The sequence below is a fragment of the Schistocerca cancellata genome, chromosome 2 (genome assembly GCF_023864275.1).
Source record: "Schistocerca cancellata isolate TAMUIC-IGC-003103 chromosome 2, iqSchCanc2.1, whole genome shotgun sequence".
NCBI classification, from domain to species: domain Eukaryota; kingdom Metazoa; phylum Arthropoda; class Insecta; order Orthoptera; family Acrididae; genus Schistocerca; species Schistocerca cancellata.
This window is the reverse complement of record NC_064627.1, coordinates 973736012-973761040: the sequence shown is the minus strand read 5'-3', so window position 1 is coordinate 973761040 and position 25029 is coordinate 973736012. Positions and strand designations below refer to the sequence as shown.

The 25029-nt window shown below is 40.0% G+C and overlaps 1 protein-coding gene across 2 annotated transcripts in view; it reads right to left on the bottom strand.

The window, feature by feature from the left end:
• LOC126162946 (tRNA 2'-phosphotransferase 1) overlaps positions 1–25029 on the bottom strand; it is a 62914-nt gene that overhangs the window by 1903 nt on the left and 35982 nt on the right. For both annotated transcript variants that reach the window (XM_049919779.1, XM_049919778.1), the window contains exons 2-3: positions 15791–16067; positions 3459–3690 (exon numbers count right to left, since the gene is read on the bottom strand). In XM_049919779.1, the coding sequence (XP_049775736.1) occupies positions 3459–3690; positions 15791–16048 (490 nt within the window). In that variant the 5' untranslated portion in view covers positions 16049–16067. The remainder of the gene's footprint in view (positions 1–3458; positions 3691–15790; positions 16068–25029) is intronic.

Sequence of the window (25029 nt, the reverse complement as noted above, 5' to 3'; positions counted from 1 at the left end):
AGCAGACCATTGACCACATTGGAGAGCAATGTTTCTAAAGATGTTTCAATGGAGACTGGAGGATATCATCAGTGCCTCTCCATTTGAATATTCCTTTTGTGCTTTATTGTGTAAATACTGCTGTGAATTGAGTAAGTGTAATCACATGATAAATAAATAAATAAAAAGCAGTTATTTATTGTAAACTCTTCGGATTCTGCGTGTCATATACAACACACAAAATCGATTATTTTTCAGCTGACAGAGCAGTAGTGTTTATGCGATGAGGCCTAACTTTGTGCTTTCACCACTAGATGTCAGGAGTGGCATCTGACCTGTGAGCCATTTTCCTGAGACATGCAAATGGATTGGAGCACAGCCAAGGCAAAGTCATTTAAGTATGAACACTATACTTTCATTTCTTTATATATTGCCTGTATTTTAATTTAATCATGTTTGGGATAGAACAGAATTTTTTTAGATATGATGATTGAAATAATATCTGCCAAGTTTGCATGTTTTTTTATTTACTGAATCTTAACGTGTCATATGACACAATAGGACTGTGGGGGTGCAATTTTTCTTTGTGTGTAATTTGGAATTACTAAAATGTAAACTTTCACGGCCGGAAATATCATGTCCATTATAATTATCCGGGCTGTTATGCCGTGGTCGGTTGATGAATTCAATGGTGATTCCCAACGTTTCGTCTCCGACTGCGGGAGACATCTTCAAGGGGGTCCGTAGCTTGATGGAAGGTCCAACACACGCACTGGCTCGCTACTGACTGCCGCTAAATTCCGTGTCCGCGCGCCCCCGCGCCGCGGCGTGACGTCACGTGTGACGTCGAAATCGCTAAACACCCAAATAATTTCAACCGAAAGGAGGAGGGCGTCAAATTAAACGGTATATGGATGCCGGTGTTAAAGAAGATGTGTACCACTCGTCCACTACTGGGTGATGGTAACGGCGATCGACGGCGACGGACAGCGGCCAATTGCACTGACGTTTTCAAAACACGTGACGTCACGCCGCGGCGCGGGGGCGCGCAGACACGGAATTTAGCGGCAGTCAGTAGCGAGCCAGTGCGTGTGTTGGACCTTCCATCAAGCTACGGACCCCCTTGAAGATGTCTCCCGCAGTCGGAGACGAAACGTTGGGAATCACCATCGAATTCATCAACCGACCACGGCATAACAGCCCGGATAATTATAATGGACATGAATTTGGAATTATTTTTCATTAAAAATTCGTGTGCAGGTTAGTGATATTTGCATTAATTTCTTTTACTATCACAAGCAACTTTGGACATGGATAGTGATACCTCTGATGTAGAAGTACTGTCAAGTGAAGACGATGCTGAACAGACATTTACTCTGCCTGTGAACAGCACTGGATGAGAAATGTCGAGTGAATCTGAAAAGGATAGTGATTACCAGTGTTTTAAAACTGGATTACATAACCAGTGGTGAGCCCCTGCCTGGCATCATACCGACATTTTTAAGCCTCTTCCACCTGCTCCAAAATTTGATGCATCCCTGTGCCAAGGGAAACAAACAGAGCATTATTTCGTAAAATATATTCCTGAATCCATGTTTGAGCTCATGATTGAATTGGCCATACTTTGTTCATAAAGAAAAATTTCTAATTTTTTGGTGTGTGTGTGTGTGTGTGTGTGTGTGTGTGTGTGTGTGTGTGTGTTGCAGTGTCATATTTACGGTATCCCAGAATACGTGTGTACTTGGTAGACGCCACCAGTGTACCAAAAGTTGCCGAAAATATTTCAAGAGGCCGGTTCTTTTCAATAAGGAACTCAAAAAAACTTATTGTAGGTGAAACTGAATTTAAAGACTGGTGATTTGTTAATTACATTATTCTAAGTCAACAAGAGATAAACACCTACGGAATAAATAAGCAAATTACATACCTAACATCATATTTAGAGATCAGACACTCCAATACTGCAACACTCCAAAATACCTCAGAGCTACACTATATAGATCACTGACACAAAATCCAGCCGTGGAATGTGGCAGCCATAATCAAACTTGGAACAAGATACTCCAGAAGCTTGCAACAGTCCTGTTGTTACACCTGGCTAAACAATGTTTACACTAAAATAAATGACACAGCTCCCAAAAAATGCAGTGGCTACTGGTTTTTAATAATATTTCATGCCATCAATAAGAAGATCACGGTCATTGCTGAATGAATGGGTGTTCAAGAATAAAAAACAACCTAGAATTACCAATTCATTCAAAATTTTCATTATCAGAAAACCTGCAACTGAGTTCTAGAAAGTTCTAGAAAATCATCGTGGTGAACAACAATCAGGCTGCAGAACAGTCACTTCGATGTGTAAGAAGCCTGGAGCAATCAATGGCAGGATTAAACTTCGTTGATGCATCACCAACTAATTAAAACTGCCTGGGAGCAACTAACAGATTTTCATCCATCCCAGTGACACTGGTGCATACAACGTGAATCAGAACTGACCGTGGCAGATGTGGAGCATTGCTGCACCAATGAGGATGGAAGTCCTCTCCTGAGTATGTACACATTGAAGAGCCGCAACCTGTACATCATATAACATTTGAACATTCTCTCAGAGCATCCATAGGATCAATGGAAGACCCTCACAATTTGTCTGCAGAAGCTTCTCACTAGATTTCAAACATGGAACTAAAGCTGTGAACTCATGACAACTCGAGAACGTGTGTATCTGTAAAAAAATGTATATATTTATTATAAATAGTTATCTGGTATTTACTGCCATCATCATATTATAATTAATTGCTCTGCAGTTTATTCAATGTTCAGTGTCTTGTCTGGTCCTACAAAATAGTATGCAGTCATGTTTCCTACAACACCAAGGTTTGGTGACACAAAACATTGCATGATTGCAGATCTTGCAAAATTCTAACAATTTTCAAGAGAGAAGTTCCCGTCTTCCAGATTCAGTGCAACTGTTTTAACAGCAACCTGAAAGGGACGCACACTCCAAAAACCACATAGCAAGGAGCACACTTCTACATTGAAACAATTTTTTATAATCATACAAAGTCACAGAATAAAAACCAAGTTACCAAAGGTCTTGTTTCTTTGAGCTTTGTACTACAACAGTGCTGTTGTTGAGGAATTTCTGTTCTGACAATAATAAAACCTTTGATCATGACCATTATATTGGCCTATCAATGAAGGTTATATTTTTTCATCAGTATAAACATAATTTTCATACTAAGCACAACATGTTGCACAAATTTCAAGGATCAGAAATTATAACAGAAAACAACTCACAACTTTTAGTTAAGCATCTCAAACACACAATTCCTGCACAACTGAAAATGGGAACTGTAACTTGAATTTCTTTTAATTACACTATTCCCCACAGTTCCCACTCAGTTGGACAGTTTAGTTTGTTGTGTTTATTTTTTGACTTTTAAACATGGACATACAGTATAGTGTTCATAGCTATTTACCTGCAAGAGCTTTTGGCATATCAATGTAGATATACAAATCAGCTGATTTACGCATGCCACTTATAACTCCTTCCTTGCCAGGCTCACCAGGAGCAAAATGAATGTGCATTCTTGACATGCGACTTAGACCTTCATGCTTAATCTTTTCCCAGTGCTTCTTGTATGTTCCATGTATAACCACAGGAGTGTTTGAAGATTCTAGTATTGGATCAAGATCCAATTTCTGTATGGCCTATAGAAAAGGATTATTAGTATCTTCTACTACAGGTTACGCTTTTATTATGCTGAGAAAGTGGAGCTAACTTCCAAGTTTTACGGTATGGGAAACATAATTGATGTCAATGACAGGTTATTTAATTTCCATGTCTTTAAATAAAACAAACACCAGAATAATTTCTGCAACAAAAGGAGCTACATAGTGCTTCTGAAAACTGTGACATATATATGTGACTGTCTTAGCAACATCTGTAACATAAGAGTGGCCAAAACCTTTGTGATGAACCTTTAAGAAAAGTTTATTGAAAAATAAAACTAAATATTCACTAATCCATCCATGATATAAATACATTTTAAGATGCATGAAATATTTATGAATGATTTGTATTAACTGTTCTTTTAATATTACATGTCATAGTAAGAGAACTACAGCTACAAATTGTCAGTTCTTAATATAACTTTATTTGTAAACACAGGAAGTGCCTCCAAAAAGAAAACAGACTTGATCACTTTGGATTACACCAATCAAAGCACAAAATTATTCCCCATTTTCAATATGGAATGGTCGCCAGTAACATAACTGATGATCTTTTTGCTGATCTTTTAATACTGTGCAATAAGGCAACATCGTTATTTTCTCTCTCTGCATGAAATAGAATGGTGATAGTCTCTTGGTTTACGGAACATGTAATTTACCAATGAGTTCCTGGAACAATGCTTGTCACTAAGGAATCTCGTGAACAGTGTGGAAGTTCCGTAGTAATCAGATTTAGCATCACAGTTGTAACCAACTACAATAAATCTGATAATGAAAAAATACAGATCATTGAACTTTCTTCTTGTATATGAATGTCAGTATACAAGCCATATAATAATCCTTTTCAAATGAAGATCAGGAGTATCAGAAATAAATATATGTGTGTAGCTGGGACCTTTAGCAGACACAGCTCAAGGGGATTTCACAATAAAGATTAAAACTGCCAAGACTTACATAATTGAGACAAAACAAGCAAGTATTGGCTCATACAATGGTATTGCAGTCAATTAAAAGAGCAAGGCAGTGCCAAGGCTATAAGACTGACAAAACTTTTGAAAAAAGATCACTTGGTGACATCTAATATTTAACACACAACGTAGACTAACCATATGCTACATGGTTTCGACTTGCTGTAGATCCTAATAAGGTCCCTTTTTCAGAAGAGGCAACATGTTATTGCCTCATAAACAGAGTAATTGCAAAGTTATAAGGAGTGGCAAATTTTGTTAGTGGTACAATTTGAAGTAGTGCTTACAAGAGACTGGTTGGAAAAGAAAGAGTTTGGTGGGTCTTTAGGAGTCTTGAGTGATCACAGGAGAGTTGGGGTGAAGGAGAGTGACCCTACAGGATTTTAAATGAAGCTTCAAAGCATAGTTTGTCAAAAAGTCTGATAGTTCTACAGTAGCCTCAAGTGGTTAGTTTTAGTCAATAGTGAAAAGACCATTTCAAAATACTCATAGGAGGAAGTGAGAAGTGAAAGCAAACACAAAAGTGAAGCCAAAGTTTGTAGTTGCTATTTGATGGCAACAACTAGCAAAATAAAGTGCTACATTATGAATCCATACTTCCTGTGTCCTTAGCAGCTGGGGCTAATCATGGAAGATAATTCTAATTTACATGAATGTTAAAAATGTTAAAGTACTGTACTTGACAACGGGTATTAAAACACCAAATTAATTCTGTGAGGTCAAGGATAAGCAGACTTTTTCTAGAAACGGTGACTATTGTAACTTTTTTTTGTCCTAATGTTGAATGTGAAAGATTAAAAGGGTTTTGATAAGGAGAGGACACCAGGATCATGGAGTTATAAAATATTATCCAGTGTATGGATATTGAACATTTTGAGATACTCTAAGTGGGCAGTCCACTCTCATTAGTTGTAATCCATTTGGTGACCTCAGTGTAACTAATCACAGTAACTGTAAAGGAACTGAGATGGCCACTTAAATGTGCTTCTGGTCAGTATTGCTTTGTTAGATTTATTAGGAAGTAGCAATGCCGTCAGAGGGGTACAACAACATTTGAGAAGATGTGGCCATAACATTATGTTAATTGTATGTCAAGAAATAAAACATGTTTATAAGGAAACTTTATATTTACAGTGTATTAAATCAAGTGTTGCAGATTGCACATTTCAAGAAAAAGGATATTATACTTATAAAACTTAGTTATTTGGTGAAAAATGCATGGAAGCAAATACTCTAACAATATTGTTAGACACTTGAATTCTGTGAGAAAAATTTTAGTGGAAAAGTAGGGGTTGCCACAGACAGTGGAGTAGTGGGAATATACATGGTGTTTCAAAATGAATATTTGTATTACAAAGTATTATTTTATTAGAAAGTATTATTTTGTCCAAACTATCGATCGCTGCGCCTCGGCTCGGCTATTGGAGAAACAAATATGTAGTCTAATTTATATTAATAGCCACTAGATGTCAGTTGTCTTCTGTTTCGGTTGGTAACTGTCACAAGTTTAAAATGGCTACTCCGCAGCAGTAATCATTTTGTGTTCTCGAGTTTGTGAAGTGCAATTCTGTGATTACAGTGCAAAGACATTTCAGGTTGAGGTACCAAACTGATCCTCCAAATGAGTGGAACATTCACAGATGGTGTCGACAGTTTCTGGATACAGGATGTGTACGTAAAGGAAAAAGTCCTGGCCACCCTCATGTTCCTGAAGAAAATGTTGCACGAATTCAAACTGCTTTCCAATGTAGTCCTTCAAAATCAACTCGTTATGCCCGTAGGGAGTTACAACTGCCTACAACAACAATTTGGCATGTTTCGGTTGGTTATGAAGCCATACAAGCTCTGTGACCTGATGACAAACACAAATGTGGCATTTTGTAATGAGATTCTTGATGCTATTGACAATGATAACACTTTCGCACAATGCATCGTGTTCAGTGATGAAGTGACTTTCCATATTAGTTGTCAGGTACACAAACACAGTGTTTGAATTTGGGGCCTACAGAACCCACATGCAGCCACTGAACATGTATGAGATTCGCCCAAAGTCAATGTGTTTTGTACGATATTTCAATCATCTGTTTACGGCCCATTCTTCTTTGATGGAAACATGGTTAATGGTCAGCAGTATCTCGCTGTTACAAAACTGGTTGTTTCTGAGAATGCACAAAGACAACTTCATTTTTCAGCAAGATGGGGCACCCCCTCACTGGAGTCGCCAAGTGCGTGAATATCTGAATGAAACTACTGAACCATGTCTCAGCTGGGCTCCATGGTCACCGGATTTGACACACTCTGACTTCTTCCTATGGGGTTTCGTTAAAGACAATGTTTATGTACCACCACTCCCGCAGAAACTGAAAGTGTTGAAGAACCGGATCCATACTGCCATAACATCAGTGACAAAGGACATGCTTGCTCAAGTATGGGAGGAATTTGAGTACTTATGTGATATTGTTCATTTCGCTGATGGAGGACATATTGAACATCTGTAATCTGAACTTGAGAGGTTTGTAAATATGTGTGTAATGTTTCATATGCATATGTCTTTAAGTTTAATAATAAATATATGCATTTGAAATACGTATATTCTTTTTGAAACACCCTGTATGATGAGACAGTAAATTACACTGGAGAAAGGTTAGTTGATAAACGTGAGACTTTGTCCTTGAAGATATTAAAGTGTTAAAGCAGATCTGCAAGCATACGTGGAGAGTCCTTCCATAAATATCAGGTCAATAACGGACTATATTATTGAAAATAAAAATTTCAATTTAAGAACAAATGATGTTAGAGCCTACAGGGGTGCAGAATATGGCTCAGGCCACTTCCCATTAGGTGGCAGATGATAGTAACATCCAAGGAACAAAAAACAAATTAAAGGGGCAAATACAGTAGAAGCTGGATATAATACGGTAGTTGGGGACTTGATTTATTCAAATGTTACAGCATACCCACAGTATATCGAGAGTAAACCACATAATGACAAACTAGGCATGGAAATTTAGGAAGACCACATAATACAATATACATACAGAACATTAGATGTAAAACACTGCGGAAACTGACAAAATAGGGTACAGCAACTAGGCAAGCTTCACTCAAACACTACCCAAACAATAACAATTTTTAATATGGTATATAAAGTAAAGTACTGGAAGATAATTTACAACACTTCCTGCAAGCTACAGTATGTCATTATTCTACAGCATTAAAGAAGTCAGTCAGCTTTCTTTGGTGGGTCATTTCATGCAGTTTCTTTATTGCATACTGTTTTATGCTCGTAAGGTGCAACAACTTAATTTGGTCTGGTTCACTTTGTCTCTCCATCCACATAGCACTTTATTTATATTATCCAGTACTTCACACGGACTACAAATATAATCTACACTTTCTTCTTCAACTTCATCATCCTCCTCCTCAACTGCTTCACTACTCTCATTTCAAACAGTCAATAATGTCCTCATCGTCTACAGTCTCCAAAATCAGTTCCCTTTTGTCAATGACTACCCAACAGCTCAAGTCTTCAAGATCAATATTGCACTGTAGAACATGACATGCTGACTGGATGTCACTACTGTTGGAATCTATGTCACTGCAGCATTCATCTGTTGCATTTTCTTCAATGGAACACTTGGTTCAGCAATTCCTAGTAATGGTCACACTGATGCTTTGCCACACCAAGCCTTCTGAAGAAACAACACACTTAAGATTTACAGATTTCAAGAACATTTCCATTTCCTCATTTGAATTTTCTATTGAAGTGAGCATTTCATGGTAATAATGAGCATTGAGTGCACATATTATACACTGATCCAGTAGTTGAGTTAATACCACCATGGTTTTCTGGCCAAAACAAAGTTTTTATTTTTCCATCTTGTGATTGCAACACATCAGCAGGTGGATGATCTGGACAGTGAGCAGGGACTAATAGAGCGTCCTCTCTCAGTTTAAGTGACTCTAGGTACTTGCTCACTGATGGAACAAGCTCTTCTTGAAACCAATAGCTGAAAATGTCACATGTCATCCAAACATTCTTTGAATGCCTTTAAGTGTATTGGAATATCGATACGTATACATGCTAGGAATATCCCGGGCTTTTACTTTTACCTGTACAAAGAGGTTTCAACTTATGGCTCCCCAATTTATTTGTGGCAAAGAGGAGGGTTATTGTGCATTTATACATTTTCAAACTCTTCTTATTTAATTATTTTTTCGTATTGAGAGTTTTGGTTGGAAGCAATTGAAAATAAAGTGCCATTTCATCACAGTTATACTCTTTATAATCATTTACATTTTCACCTAACATTACTTTGTGTAGAATTTCACAAAACTGTGAAGCAGATACACTGTCAAAAGAGCTTGATCTCCTTCAATGGTTGTTTGGCAAATTCAATGGTGACATTTCCACCTCCAAAACCATCCATTGGAAACTATAAAATATTTGTTGCCATGTAAATCAAAGTGAGATTTATCAGCATGGGCTTTAATAATTGACCCAGAAAGTGGTACACCTTCACTTATCTTTATTAAAAACCACCAATAAAGGCATTTGTCAAGTTCACTGTCTTTTTCCTAGTTTAGTGCTTTTTCTGCCAATTCTCACATCACTTTCAACTGTGTTTAGAAAACTTCTAAGTTTGCTCTCTTTTTTTTTTTTTTTTTTTCACCCATCTGCTGACTGTTGGTTCAGGTACTCCACACTCACATGATAAATTTGCTTTAGTTTCACCATTCTTCACAGATCAATAACTTTTAGTTTATAGCTTGCAGAATAAAATTTCCATTTCTGTGACGACATAACAAGCACACAGAAATCTAGACAATAAACGAATAGTTTATGATCCACATGATGGTTGTGCTCATTTCGATTACTGCCGAGCACTGTTGTGTAATCACTTTGTTGACTGCATTACAGTGTTAATTGTGAGGTGTGAATTCAAGGCTTCTGTCCAGCAACAATGCTGGTATGTTGATAAGACAAACTGATGGTTGATTTTACTTATGCCCATTTATTTTGGTCATCATTTAGAGAGCTTGTAGATTGGAGCAGTAAATTATACTGCAGAAAGGCTACATGCAGACTGTAATAAGACTTTTGTCAAATTTATAAAATATACTGTGAGTGCAAAATCATTCATAATTTTTTTTTATTTTGGGGGACATACCTTATACCACATTACATACAAATTCGTGTTGTATCGTATCACGTTATATTGGGCTTCTACTGTATTCCAAGGACAGTGGATGCTATGAAATACAATGTAAGTAGTTTGAAACAAGAGTCTGTACCATTTCTTTATAAATTACAGTTGCTAAACAGAGGCACTTAGAAGAAGGAATGGTGGAACTTATGTACAAGGAATTAAAAAATGCGTACATAAAGCAGGATTTGAAGCACTGGGCCAGCAAGAAGAAGAAAGAAAGAAAGAAGCGATCACAATAGTGGACTCATAAAGCTTTGAAAAACAAAGTAAACCTAAAAAAAGTTTTATAATAATTGGCAGAAAACGGGACAAACATGATAGAGCTTTCTATGTTAGAATGAACAGAGAAGTAAGAAAGGATGGCTGTAAAAGGAAAAGTGAAATGTGGGAGGATAAATATGAGGTAATCAACTGATCCATGGGGGCACAAGAGGGCAGTAGCATGGATAATTGCTGCATGGCTGAGGAAAGAAGTAAAAGAAAGAGCAAACTTGCCAATTTTCAGTCTGTTAGAGTGGGAGAAGCATTTTTTTTTAAATGCCTACTACCGGAAGAAAGAACAGAGTACAAGGAAATAAAGTGGAAGACAAGGATGCTTTCTGTCTTCCACGCTCTTTAAGATATATGTCAGAAGGCACTGGATCTGTGGTATAGAAAGTGCCTGGGCATTGGGACTGAAGTAGGGAACCAATGTACTGATACACTTTTCTATGTTGATGATCCGATTGTTTCAGCAAACAACGATGAGGATATAATCATATCTTACACGCTTGTGAAGTTGTTGGAAGAGTATAAAATGCTGGGTCTGAAAATTAATTTTGCAAATACAAAATACCTTTGTTACATTGAGGAGGGAAGTAACTTGGACATTGGCCGACATCATATTAAAGTGTGTAAAATATCCTATCGCATGATAGAAGCTGTGACGGATATCTGACAACAGATCAGGTAGGGAAGTATGGCTATGCAAAAATTAAATCCTAAAAGTTAAAATATGTTAACACAAATCCATCGTATAACCAATAACAAGCTACGGAAGTGAGTGATGGGAATGCACAGAAAAAAATACAAAGAGACGTAGAGCTTTAGAAATGGGCCACTTCAGAAGAGCATGTAGAATTTCCTGAAATGACCATGTAAGAAATGAGGGAACGAGAGAAGATGCATTATGGATAGAATAGAAGAAAGACAGCTATGATGGTTAGGGCATATCAAAAGAATGGAAAAAGACTGATGGGCCAAGAGATTACCCTCATGGCAACCACCTGGAAAGAGAAGGAGAAAAAGACAACAGAAAGGCTGACTAAGTGGTATACAAGAATTTATGGAGGGAAGAGGATGAGGAAGAATGGCAAGATCAAGGTGTTGCAGTATGCCATGACAGCTGTAGGTTCCCTGCAACAAGAAGTGGTGTTCAGCAAGCTTAAAATTCAGCAACACACTTTCGGACCTCTTGCCTTTTTATTCATAATACATATAGGAGAAAACACACTGAAAAAAAGGAGAGGAAGTGTTCAACCTATTATTTTTAGAGTTTATGTTACAGTGGGAAATTAAAAATAAACACCTAAAAGTAATGGCCCAACATCAGTGAGGTTTTATTCATATGTTATGTAGCTTGTAAAACAATAATCTCAGGGTAATATACATATGAAGAGATTGTCTTGGACAGCAATTTCAGTACCTAGTGTAGTTTTCCCTGCCTATGATGCAGGCTTGTAATCATACACAGAGGCAACCACAGCAATGTTGGACATCATTTTGGGAGAGAGTGTTACAAGTTATTCTACCTGTGGGTACAACTTGCCAAGGAAAATAGCCAGTAAGGCAGATCAGACCAAGCACTGTATCACCTTGTCCAACATATGCTTAAAGTGGGAGACATCTGAAGATCCTGTTGGCTAGGGGAGCTGAATAAACATCACGGAGAGCAGAAGTGTGTGCTTATGCAGCATACTTCTGCATGCTAGAAAGTCTTGAATCCACTCACAAATCTGGTCCGACATTCTGCAAGCTAATATTTTGTTGACTAAGCAACAGTGTGGAACTGCATCCATTGCCTTCTGGAAGGCAAGGAACATGGAATCAATCTGGGGAGGACATCTGTCGCCCTCTTACGGCACAAGGATGAACAGAGCAAGCCGAGTTTTACAGGATCCCATTTATGAAATCCACCATGATTTCTATAAAGGAGAGTTTCATTCTCTGAAAAGATCTTAATATGCAAGTATAAAACATGTTCCATAGTTCCTGGAAGCTGATGCCAGTAATATGGTTCTCGAATTATGCAAATCTATTCTTTAAAATGGGAATGACTTGTGTCTTCTTCCAATTATATGGAACCCTTTGCTGCCCCACTGAACTAGAATAAACTTCTGCCAGAAGGGGAGCAACTTGTATAGAATCATATACGTATCTCATCAAGTAAACTGCTTTTTCTGTGTTGACTGATTTTAGTTGATTTGATATTCACTTATCTAAATATGTCATTTTAGCATTTATGCAGTAAGTGACAGGAGATACCATATTATGATTTACTGCAGTGAAATAATTTTGCAAGACTGAAATCAGTACTTACCATATAGCGGAGGTGCTGAGACATGATAGGCACAGTAAAAAGATCCACACAATCATAGCTTTCAGCTATTAAAGCCTTTGTCAGCAATACACACACACACACACACACACACACACACACACACACACACACACACACACACGTCTGCAGTCTCAGAGAGCTGAAACTACACTGCGAGCAGCAACACCACTGCATGATGGGAGTGGCGACTGGGTGGGGGTAAGGAGTAGGACTGGGCGGGGAGGGGGAGGGATAGTATGGTGGGAGTGGCAGACAGTGAAGTGTTGCAGTTTAGATGGAGGGCAGGGGGGGAAGGGAGGGGGTAAGTAGTGGAAAGGAGAGAAATAAAAATAAATTAAAAGGCTGGGTGTGGCAGTGAAATGACGGCTTTGTAGTGCTGGAATGGGAACAGGGAGGGGGCTGGATGGGTGAGGACACTGACTAACGAAGGTTGAGGCCAGGAGGATTATGGGAACGTAGGATGTATTGCAGGGAAAGTTCCCACCTGCGCAAGTCAGAAAAGCTGGTGTTGTTGGGAAGGATCTATATGGAACAGGCTGTGAAGCAGTCATTGAGATGAGGGGTATCATGTTTGGTAGCGTATTCAGCTACAGGGTGGTCCACTTGTTTTTTGGCCACAGTTTGTCAGTGGCCATTCATGCCGACAGACAGCTTGTTGGTTGTCATGCCTACATAGAATGCAGAACAGTGGTTGCAGCTTAGCTTGTAAATCACATGACTGGTTTCGCAGGTAGCCCTGCCTTTGATGGGATAGGTGATGTTAGTGACCGGACTGGAGTAGGTGGTGGTAGGAGGATGTATGGGACAGGCCTTGCATCTAGGTCTATTACAGGGGTATGAGCTATGAGGTAAGGGATTGGGAGCAGGAGTTGTGTAAGGATAGACAAGTATATTGTGTAGGTTCAGTGGACGGCGGAATACCACAGTAGGAGGGGTGGGAAGGATAGTGGGTAGGACATTTCTCATTTCAGGGCACGATGAGAGGTAATCGAAACCCTGGCGGAGAATGTAATTCAGTTGCTCCAGTCCCAGATAGTACTGAGTTATGAGGGGAATGCGCCTCTGTGGCCGGACTGTGGGACGTTGGGAGATGGTGGGAGACTGAAAAAATTAGGCACGGGAGATTTATTTTTGTACAAGGATGGGAGGATAATTACAGTCAGTGAAGGCTTCAGTGAGACCCTCGGTATATTTAGAGAAGGACTGCTTGTCACTGCAGATGCGACGACCATGGGTGGCTAGGCTGCACAGAAGGGACTTCTCAGTATGGAACGGGTGGCAGCTGTCGAAGTGGAGGTATTGTTGGTGGTTAGTAAGTTTGATACAAACGGAGGTACTGATGTAGCCATCTCTAAGGTGGAGGTCAACATCTAAGAAGGTGGCTTGTTGGGTTGAGTAGGACCAGGTGAAGCAAATGGGGGAGAAGATGGAGGTTCTGGAGGAATGTGAATAAGGTGTCCTCACCTTCGATCCAGATACACAAAGATGTCATCAATGAATCTGAACCAGGTGAGGGGTTCACGATTCTGGGTTTTTAAGGAGGATTCCTCTAGATGGCCCATGAATAGATTAGCATATGATGGTGCAATGCAGGTGCCCATAGCCGTACCACGGATTTGTTTGAAGGTAATGCCTTCATTGTTACATTCCATTCTGGATTTTCCATTGTTTGAAATCAGTACTTAGTGTTCTCTCTATCACCTTTCATTTTGGTGCCAGTATTATCACTGAGAAAAACGAATAAATGTATTTGATCCCTTTGATGACTTAACGGAATGTCAAAACTGACTAGGATTTTCATCAGCGGGTAAAATTTACTTTCAAATTGGTAACAGAATGGGCTAGCTGATTTTCTGTCCAATGTCTGTTCAAAAAATTTCAGAACTTGGTCCACAAAATTTTTCTGTGCTCATCTTTTACTTATTGTGCATGGTCTACTTCGAAATACTCTCCTCCACAATTGGTACACGACTTAAAATGCCATTTCCGTTTCCAGAAGCAGTCTTGATATGCCACATGCTGGATTGTGCAAAGCACTGTGTGTTAACTTTCTTTCATCTCACCTATTGTTGCAAATCTTCATCCTTTCTATAGGGTTTCCAGGTCTGGAGAGTACAAAGGATGAGGAAGCACAGTGATATCATTTTTTGTGTAGCAGTCACGCACCAACAGGGATGACCGTGCAGCTGCGTTATTGTGATGCAACAGCCATCAATTGTCCGCCACATTTCAGACCATTTCCTTCTCACATTTTCTCACAGGCATTGCCACATGTCCTGATAGTACCATTGATTAGCACCAAAATGAAAGGTGATAGAGAGAACACTAAGTACTGATTTCAAACAATGGAAAATCCAGAATGGAATGTAACAATGAAGGCATTACCTTCAAACAAATCCGTGGTACGGCTATGGGCACCTGCATTGCACCATCATATGCTAATCTATTCATGGGCCATCTAGAGGAATCCTCCTTAAAAACCCAGAATCGTGAATTAACTAATCATTCAGAATCAAAGAAAACTACCAGCATGGCTCTGACATTTCCCCTGACCTGAATTGCTAAAGAGTGGCTACAGGAACAGTCTTCTGAGTTTAAACACTGCCACTGGCCACCAAACTCCCCAGACATGAACATTATTGAACTTATCTGGGATGCCTTGCCTCCACCCCATCGTACCCTTACGGATTTATGGACAGCTCTGCAAGATTTATGATGTCAGTTCCCTCAAGCACGAATTCAGAGATTAGTCAAATTCATGCCTCGTCGTGTTGCAGCACATATACATGCTTGCAAGGGCCCCACATGATATTAGGCAAGTGTACCAGTTTCCTTGTCTCTTCAGTGTATAATATATCATATTTATTTTCAACTATTAGTTTTATTCTTGGATGTCTCATTAGTTGGTGTGTAAATAAAACTGTTATGTTTTGTTGCAAAATATGCTGTGTCTATCTTCATGTGTCAATATGAGTAGCATGAATATCTCATTAATGTATGCAGACATTGTTGTTTCATAGCATAGTATACAATATTTTAGAGAGGGGGGGGGGAGGGGAGGACGAGGAGGAGGAGGAGGAGGAGGAGGAAGAAGAAGAAGAAGAAGAAGAAGAAAAAAAACTGACTTGTTCCATATTTTAGCAACTCTAGTGCTACAGAACATGCATAAAAATAAATATACTGCCACACACCAAAGCAAATAAGGTGTTTCTAAGTTGTGTTATTTTGAGGTTTCAAAGTACTATCTACTAGTTATAATAATATAACATTAGTTATCAGCCCTAAAATTAAATAGACATTACCTGTATTGAATGACCTTGATTAGCTCTAATGTAAAGTGTCCCTGTCTCAGTATCTGTTCGTAATGCAAATCTCTGCTTTTCATTTTCTGCCACGACACGTTGTATATCTGATAACTGATAGTTTCTAAATGATTTATGGCTCAGAATCTCCTCCACTGCCACAAAACCATCTTCAGTAATGGCTAGCCCTTCTTTAACTGCACCATGGCGCAAAATCCATGACAATGCTTTGCTCAAAGAAATGTCCTTACCACGCATTTTTCTCAGCAACAACAAACTGAAAAAAAGCGTTGTAAACATAAAAGTCCATAATAAAACATTAGCAAAATCACATACATTTTCTATAAATCAGCAAAGTTGTATTTAAATGATACTTATTAGCAACAGGAAACATGTGGCATGGTTTGATGGTAGAAGATAACTGATTCGGCTTCACTATATCACAGCTACCCAAAATAGTCATTCCAGTTCCATAAAACTGCATAATCACCCTGTTCTTACAGTATCTACACATATATGGTTGTTTTTTGTACGTATACCTGTCTCCCCCACTCTCAGTTATTCTATTTCTTTCACTCAGTCACTCCCAGTTCCCCCACTGTGTCATCCTTTTTTTAATATTGTATTTCTTATTTCCTACATTTACTGCCTGTATATTTTATTCCTCCCATGTGTTTCTCTTTGCTATTTCTAAATAAACACCAGTGACTCTCCTCTCTGATTAAGCAAGTGCATTTCTTGCAGGAGCTAATTATTATTATTATTATTATTATTATTTGCATTATGAGTAGTTTAAATTATTTGCCACATCAGAGGTATTGACTTTTCATGACTGTGTCATAAGGAAGGATACACATACACTGCCAGAAATACAGTATACCTGGAAAGATGTTGATTTTGATCCAGTAATAGCATATGCCATCTGGGGGACAGTAGGTTTCAACATCATCCAACAACATATAGACTAGTATCATAACTACCTTAGCGTCATCTGTGTCTACCCTTTAATAGGGAATGCTTACAGCCAGAAGGCTCAGAGCAGTGCAGATGTATGAAGCAAGTAGGCAACCATGCCATGGATATGCACTCTTGATTTCTACAACCAACTGAGTAAGTTTGAAAAGGGTCAAATTGTGGCTGTCTGAGTGGTGGGATAGTCTTTTCTGAGAATTGCCACACAAGTTGGACATGCTGCATCAGTTGTGCAATCAGTGGGCATTTGAACATTCTCAAACCCTTAGATGAGATTCTGGACATCAAGATAGCACATATGTCCATACAACTGATGTATTGTAAACGCAACAATGTCAGATCGTACAGCTACCACAGTATAATAAGAGGGTTTGTAAGCCTAGACGTATCAAAACAAACTGTTGCAAACCAGTTATTAGCCGTGATACTATGGGCAGATACACCTCTAGCCCATCTTCCACTCATGCCACAGCATCGACATGCATGGCTCGAATGGTGCCATCAGAGGATCACTTAGAAGATGCAAAGGCACACTGTGGTCTTCAGTGGTGAAAGCAAATTCTGCCTGCACACAAGTGATGGTTGTTTGTGCGTATGACATAGACCTGTTGAGTGCTGTCTCATAAAACGCATTCATGCAAGACACACTGTCTCCACCCCAGGCCTTATGATTTTGGATGCAGTAAGCTATAACTTTCATTCAACTTTGGTGTTTCTGGAGGGGATGCTAACCAGCACTATATAAGTACATCATGCTGTTAGACCCATTATTTTGCTGTTCTTGCAACAGGAAGGTGTTGTATTGTTCCAAAAGGATAATGCTCGCAAACACACTGCCTGTGAAACTCAATGTGCTTTGCAAGGCATGCAGCAATTTCCCTGGGCCAGCACGATCTCCACACTTGTCTTCAATTGAGCACATGTAGGATATGATGGGACAAGAAGGGACTCATGCGATTCCTAAACCAACATCTCTTACAGAACTATGTTAACAGGTTGGGCAGGTGTGGCATAACATATTCCAGGACAGTATTCATCATATGTACAATTAACTGGATGCGGGAGTCAGTGCTTGCATTGCCACCCATGGAGGCTAGACCACATACTAATATAGGTGTTTCACCATGGTTTGACATGTGGTACCTTAGAACCGCTTGCACTATTGATCTGTAAATATAAACATTTCATGTACTCGATATTAACTGTTGCAACAGTAAATCTTGAGTGAATTGGAAATGTCTAAAAGGGTGTACTAATTCTTTTCTGGCAATATATTTACTACAACTACTCACATTTGTAGGTGTTTTATTGTTTGTATACACGTATTTGTGTTATTTTGGGCCACTGATTCATTTCTGATGAGGAAGAGTGACTTGAAACATTTTGCTAGCAGTCTAGTATAAACAGTAATGCATACATATTGTGGCTGGTTGCAATATATTCTCCATTATATGAATTATTTATGTTACTTATATTTTTTTATTGAATTTGGCATTTTTAAACATGTTTGACTCAAGTTTTGTGTGACTTGCTTTTATAAGAGGCAATGATAGGAAATGGACAATAGGGAGACAATTAAAATTAACCAATAAACACCAATGTCCAACCTCAGTGACTGCTTTTGTAGAACACACATAGTATATATCTGTGATTTTCAACTGAAAGAGTAAGTTGCATTAATTTTACTTTATTTTATTTATTTATTTGCTGTCCATATAACATTTCAGACCTTGTTATATCTTCCTATTGAAGACCCCCAATAACATCTAGCTCATAAAGGTGACTGCAGTTGGTCAATGCGGAGTCTAGTCTCCGTTAACTTGTCCCAGACTATCTGAGTGACTGGACTTTAAGCTGTTAAATTATAAATGAGTGAGAAGGTGAGAAGTGTTTTAAAGTTCTTCATGAAAGAAGATTATAAGAAATTATGAAAGTAACCTCTGACAATGAAGTTCGGTGAGTGAAGTCAGAATGGCCGATAGGGCAACTCTGGCAACTCTCAATGCTGCACCTTAATAGCAGCCGGTGTTGACAACCTGTCCCCACTGTAGTTCAGTTGAGCATCATGTGTGTTCCATGTTAGACCTGTTGGATGAAGTGCTTTTTAGTCCTTTGGTTCTGAACTGAGATCGGGACAACGAACAAGCAAAGGATCAATTTAAAGTTTTGTTTTAAGCTTGACAAGACGCCAAAAGAAACACATGCAATGCTGCTATGTTTTTTTGGGGATCAAGCACTGTCCATGAAGTGTGTGTGTGTGTGTGTGTGTGTGTGTGTGTGTGTGTACGGGGGGGGGGGGGGGGGGTCTATTTTTGACAAAGGCCTTTGATGGCTGAAAGCTTATATTGTGACAGTTTTTTGTTGTGCCTATCTACGACTCAGCATCTCCACTAAGATGAGTAGCAGCTTTCCTTTTCATAATATTGTTACATTCAATTCTGGATTTTCCATTGTTTGAGAAATGATTTAGTAGTAGTTCTCAAACAATGGAAAATCCAGGATGGAATGTAACAGTACGAGAGAAGGAAAGGTGCTACTCATCATATAGCAGAGATGCTGAGCCGTGACAGGCACAATAAAAAGATTCACACAATCATAGCTTTCAGCCCTTAAGGCCTTTGTCAGCTGTACACACTCACACACACACAGACACACACACACACACACACACACACACACACACACACACACACACACACACACACGCAAGTGTAACGTGCACACACATCTGCAGTCTCAGAGAGCTGAAACTACACTGTGATCAGCAGCACCAGTGCAAGATGGGACTGGTGACTGGGTGGGGGTAAGGAGGAGGAGCCTGGGGCAGGAAGGGGGAGGGATAGTATGGTGGGAGTGGCGGATAGTGAAGTGTTGCAGTTTAGACGGAGGGTAGGAGAGGAGGGGGGGAGGGGGTAAGTAGTGGAAAGCAGAGAAATAAAAATAATAATAAAAATAAAATAAATTAAAAGACTGGGTGTGGCGGTGAAATGAAATTAAATGATGGCTGTGTAGTGCTGGAATGGGAACAGGGAGGGGGCTGGATGGGTGAGGACAGTGACTAACGAAGGTTGAAGCCACGAGGATGTATTGCAGGTAAAGTTCCCACGTGCGCAATTCAGAAAAGCTGGTGTTGGTGGGAAGTAGTACTTCTAGTATTAATGGACACACGTGCAATGAGTAAAGTTGCATATTGATATGGTTACACTTAGGTAACAATCTTCTGCAGATCTTTATTGACAACAACAACAACAACAACACACACACACAAATGTGTACAATGGCGGAGAGGTGAGCACCAAATTACACAAGCATGAAAGAACATTAACTGAAGCTAATAAGTCCAGGTTGGATCCAACCACAATTAATGTTCATCCTGGAATAACATGTAACTGTCAAAGTATCAGAGTGGAGTCTTCACCTAGCACAGCTGAAGCACAAGAGAGCGAGGCTGCACTGGTGGCATACCTCCAGGAACACTCATCTGGCCGTGGCGCTGCTGTCAAGTGAAGGAGGTGCTCCTGTATTGCCTTCTCACGGGCAGTGCCAAATATGAATTTTGTGGTCGTGATGGAGGCATATGTGGGTGCATCACACCAGCATCTGCTGTAAATATGTATATAAGTATAGAATTTTGTAATCACTTTTCTCCTTTTGATCTTTACATCAAGTCTCATTTTTGTGTCTAATTTATCTGCTTGTTGTCTTTCTCATTGTCACAAACATAACTTTCGTTTCCCTATCATTGTCCTTGACAGCTGGCAATGCTGTACATTACATTGCATGTAGCCCCATTTCCTGTCAGCTCAGTATACTCTCCATTTTAAAACTGGGATTTTCCATTTTGACAAGGACATATGGAACTGTACATTCATACAAAGTTATGTCATTAAATTGTTAACATTTATTTCAATAAAACACTACCTATTTCTGTTCAGGCACTAATCAAACACTGTTTGCACATAACAACAACAATAACAATAATAATAATAATAATAATAATAACTATTATTATTATTATTATTACTACTACTAAAAATCCTGGCCGCAGACTATATGTAGGCCTACCTGGCGCACCAACGTCCGAGGCCTTCTCCGCGGTCATTTCCAGTGCGGTTCTCCTCTTGCTACCTGCGACGGTCATTTGCTGCAGTACGGGAAGCCAGGATCCATTTACTTTAAGGCTTTCCTCTTTCTTGTTGAAGATGTTCCTGTGTTTGCGTATTCCTACAGCTTCTCTAAACAAGCGAGTGTGATAGTGCTTCTCTACAGCCAGAACTTCTGTGTCGGAGAATTTTATTACATGGTCAGTCTCAGTCAGCGCGTACTCTGCCACGGCTGATTTCTCCACCTGCCCCAACCTGCAATGTTGCATATGTTCTTTGATACTGGTGTTGATTGGTCGTCCAGTCATTCTGACATTAACTTTGCCGCATGTGCATGGTAAGCGGTATATTACTGACATTGCAGGTGGGTCCCTTTTATCCTTTGCTGATCAAAGACACTCTTTGATCTTCCTTGTCGGTTTGAAAATTGTCTTTACGCCGTGTTTGTGCAATATACGGCCGATTCTGTCCGTCACTCTGGGAATGAATGGCAGAAAGGCCATATCCGATATTTCTTTTCCTGATTTCTTACTTCACTGAGTGTTTGGCTCTGTTACATTTCTAATATAATTTGTGGAGTACCCATTGCTCCTCAGAACACTTTCCAGATGTTGCATTTCGCATTTGAGGTGCTGCGGCTCACATATTCGTCCTGCTCGCATTACGAGCGTATGAATCGTGCCTCTTTTCTGACTCGGGTAGTGGTTTGATAGTTTGTGCAGATAACAGTCCGTGTGTGTCGGTTTTCAGTACACACTATGTCCCAGGTTTTCCCCGTCCCTTGTGACCAGCACATCTAGAAATGGTAGTTTTTGGTCCTTTTCTACTTCCACGGTAAATTTTATGTTGGTGTGGAGGCTGTTCAAGTGTCTTAGGAAGTCACCGAGCTGTTCTTCACCATGTCTCCACACAATGAAAGTATCATCGACATACCTGTATCACACCTTAGGTTTACAAGTCGCCGAGTCCAGTGCCTGTGCTTGGAAATGATCCATGAAGAAGTTGGCCACCACTGGACTAAGAGGACTACCCATGGCAACGTCTTTCAGCTGTTCGTAGAAATTGCCATTCCACATGATATAGCTCATGGTGAGACATGCATGGAAGAGCTTTGTGATGTCTTGCGGGAAAATAGAACCGATTCGCTCCAGAGCGTCGCTGAGTGGCACTTTCGTAAACAAAGAAACAATATCAAAGCTGACCAGGATGTCGTTTGGTGCAAGTTTTAGTTTCTTCAGCCTCTCAATGAAATGTCCTGAGTCCTTTATGTATGTGTCGGTCATCCCCATGTGCAGCTGGAGCAGAGAGGCCAAGTGTTTGCCATTTTTTATACGTTGGTGAGCCAGGAGCGCTAACAATCGGTCTTAGTGAAATGTTGTTTTTATGGATCTTAGGTAATCCATACAGCTGAGGTGATAGGGCTTCCATGTTGCACAGGTTTCTTTGTGTGTTCGCCGGCAGATTAACCGATTTGTATTCCGTGTGATATGCTGCGTCGGATCTGCACTTAGTTTTCAGTACGACGTCGGATCTAATAGGTCTCGGATCTTTTACTCATAATCTTCGGTCTTCATTACGATGGTCGCATTCCCCTTATCGGCAGGCAGTACCAATATACTCTTGTCGGCTTTGAGATTCTTAATGGCTTGTACCTCTTCTTTCTTCAGGTTGCAAGCTGGTGGTTTAGCTCAGTGCAGTATCCTGGCTGTTTCAGTCCGTATTTCTTCTGCCCTTTCACAAGAAAGGGTCTAAATGGCCGCTTCAGTGTTAGCAATGATGCCCTCCATAGATATAGTTCTCAGGATGATAGTGAAATTCCCTCCTTTTTGCAGAACAGACACTTCCTCTTCTGTCAATTGTCGTTCAGTGAGGTTGACCACTGTGTGTGACATGACAGGAATCGCCTTGTCAGTCTGCTTCCAGCATCTTTCAAACTTTTTCTTCTGTCGCTCAGTGCAACGTTCAAGTTCGTTCTACATGCTCCTGTGAGTGATACTGTCTATCTTGTCCCATTCGTCTCGATGCATTCTGCTACTTAGTTGATAGAAAATGTCCAAAAGTTCCTGATCCGTTCTTGCCAAGTCTCTCCGTGTTGTATGAATTCGCTCACGAAAAAAAGCACGTTCCATTCTGTCATAGATAAGATGTGCATGGGCGGTGGTCAATAGGCGCTTACATTTCAAGAACTTTGGTGTAGCATCTTCAACTCTGCACCACGAAAGGAAGGCGAGAGAGGACATCAAACACGCTTTCTTTTTCCGTCATTGGTCAAGGCATCGGTACAATCTGCATGCAAATCTCCTCCCCGTAAAGGCGTAGTACAAAATTGTTAAGGCTTTCGTGCCTAGTTGTTAAAAAACTGCCTATTTGCTTCTGTCTCGGGTTCTTCGGCTGACATTCGTCTGATGATTTTACTGATGTTTCGCCAGCACGAGTGGCTGTCATTGTCAAACCTTCACCCTCCATTGCCGGTGGTGAACTTGAGCCGAGCTCATCGTGGCCGCAGACTATATGTACCTGGCACGCCGTCTGAGTCTGTAAGTAGCAGAATGCATCGAGACGACTGGGACAAGATCGACAGTATCACTCACAGGATCGTGCAGAACAAACTCGAACACTGCACTGAGCGACAGAAGAAAAAGTTTGAAAGATGCTGGAAGCAGACTGACAAGGCGATTCCCGACATGTCACACACAGTGGTCAACCTCACTGAACAACAATTGACTGAAGAGGAAGTGTCTGTTCTTCAAAAAGGAGGGTACAAAATATTAAGAATCTTAATGCCCACAAGAGTATACTGGTACTGCCTGCCGATAAGGGGAATGCAACCGTCGTAATGAAGACCGAAGATTATGAGCAAAAGATCTGAGACCTATTAGATCCGGCGTTGTACTGAAAACTAAGTGCAGATCCGACGCGGCATATCACACAGAATACAAATTGGTTAATCAAGGCGTCTTCTCTGCCGGCGGACATACAGAGAAACCTGTGCAACATGGAAGCCCTATCACCTCGGCTGTATGGCTTACCTAAGATCCATAAGAACAACATTCCACTAAGACTGATTGTTAGCACTCCTGGCTCACCGACACATAAACTGGCAAAACACTTGGCCTCTCTGCTCCAGCCGCACGTGGGGAAGACTGACACACACATAAAGGACTCAGGACATTTCATTGAGAGGCTGAAGAAACTAAAACTTGCACCGAACGACAACCTGGTGAGCTTTGATATTGTTTCTTTGTTTATGAAAGTGCCACTCAGTGACGCTGTGGAGCACATCAGTTCCATTTTCCCATAAGACATCACAAAGCTCTTCCATGCATGTCACAATACGAGCTATTTCACGAGGAATGGCAATTTCTACGAACAGCTGAAAGGCGTTGCCATGGGTAGTCCTCTTAGTCCAGTGGTGGCCAACTTCTTCATGGAACATTTCCAAGCAGAAGCACTGGACTCAGCGACTTGTAAACCTAAGGTGTGGTACAGGTACGTTGATGATACTTTTGTTGTGTGGAGCCATGGTGAAGAACAGCTCGGTGACTTCCTAAGACACTTGAACAGCCTCCACACCAACATAAAAATGGCATTTGAGAGAGTTAATTACATTTTTAATTTCTTTGGCAGAGCATGGAGTAATTATGATTTGTATGTATGTATGTATGTATGTATGTATGTGACATTGCTTCTTGGACCATTTGTGGCTCTTCTGCTGATCTTTTCCATAGTTGGCAAGTGCAAAATATTTGTTCAAGATTTGAATGAAAAAACTTCCAGCTTAGTTTTTATGTGTGATTTAACATGGGAGGAGATGCTATGGCGTGAACTTAAGTTTTGTTCAGATATACCTGAGGAAAATGTACATGCTGAAGAAACATTCTAACTTGCATTGTCGAACGAAATAACCCTGATCATTTCATCTACGGTATCTATGCCTCATTTGGTACTCGTATAGAATAATGTCATATGAGGATTACTGAATTTCATATCAACTGCAGTGTGATCCAATGAAGATACAAAAGCTTCTTTCCTTCTTTGTTTCTCTCTCCTGCCCCATCCCCTGTCCTCTCTCTCTCTCTCTCTCTCAGGAATCTTGTTGTGAGTCCTGGGGTCATACTCTGCGTAGACATTGCATGAAACAGGAAATAATTTCAACATACTGTG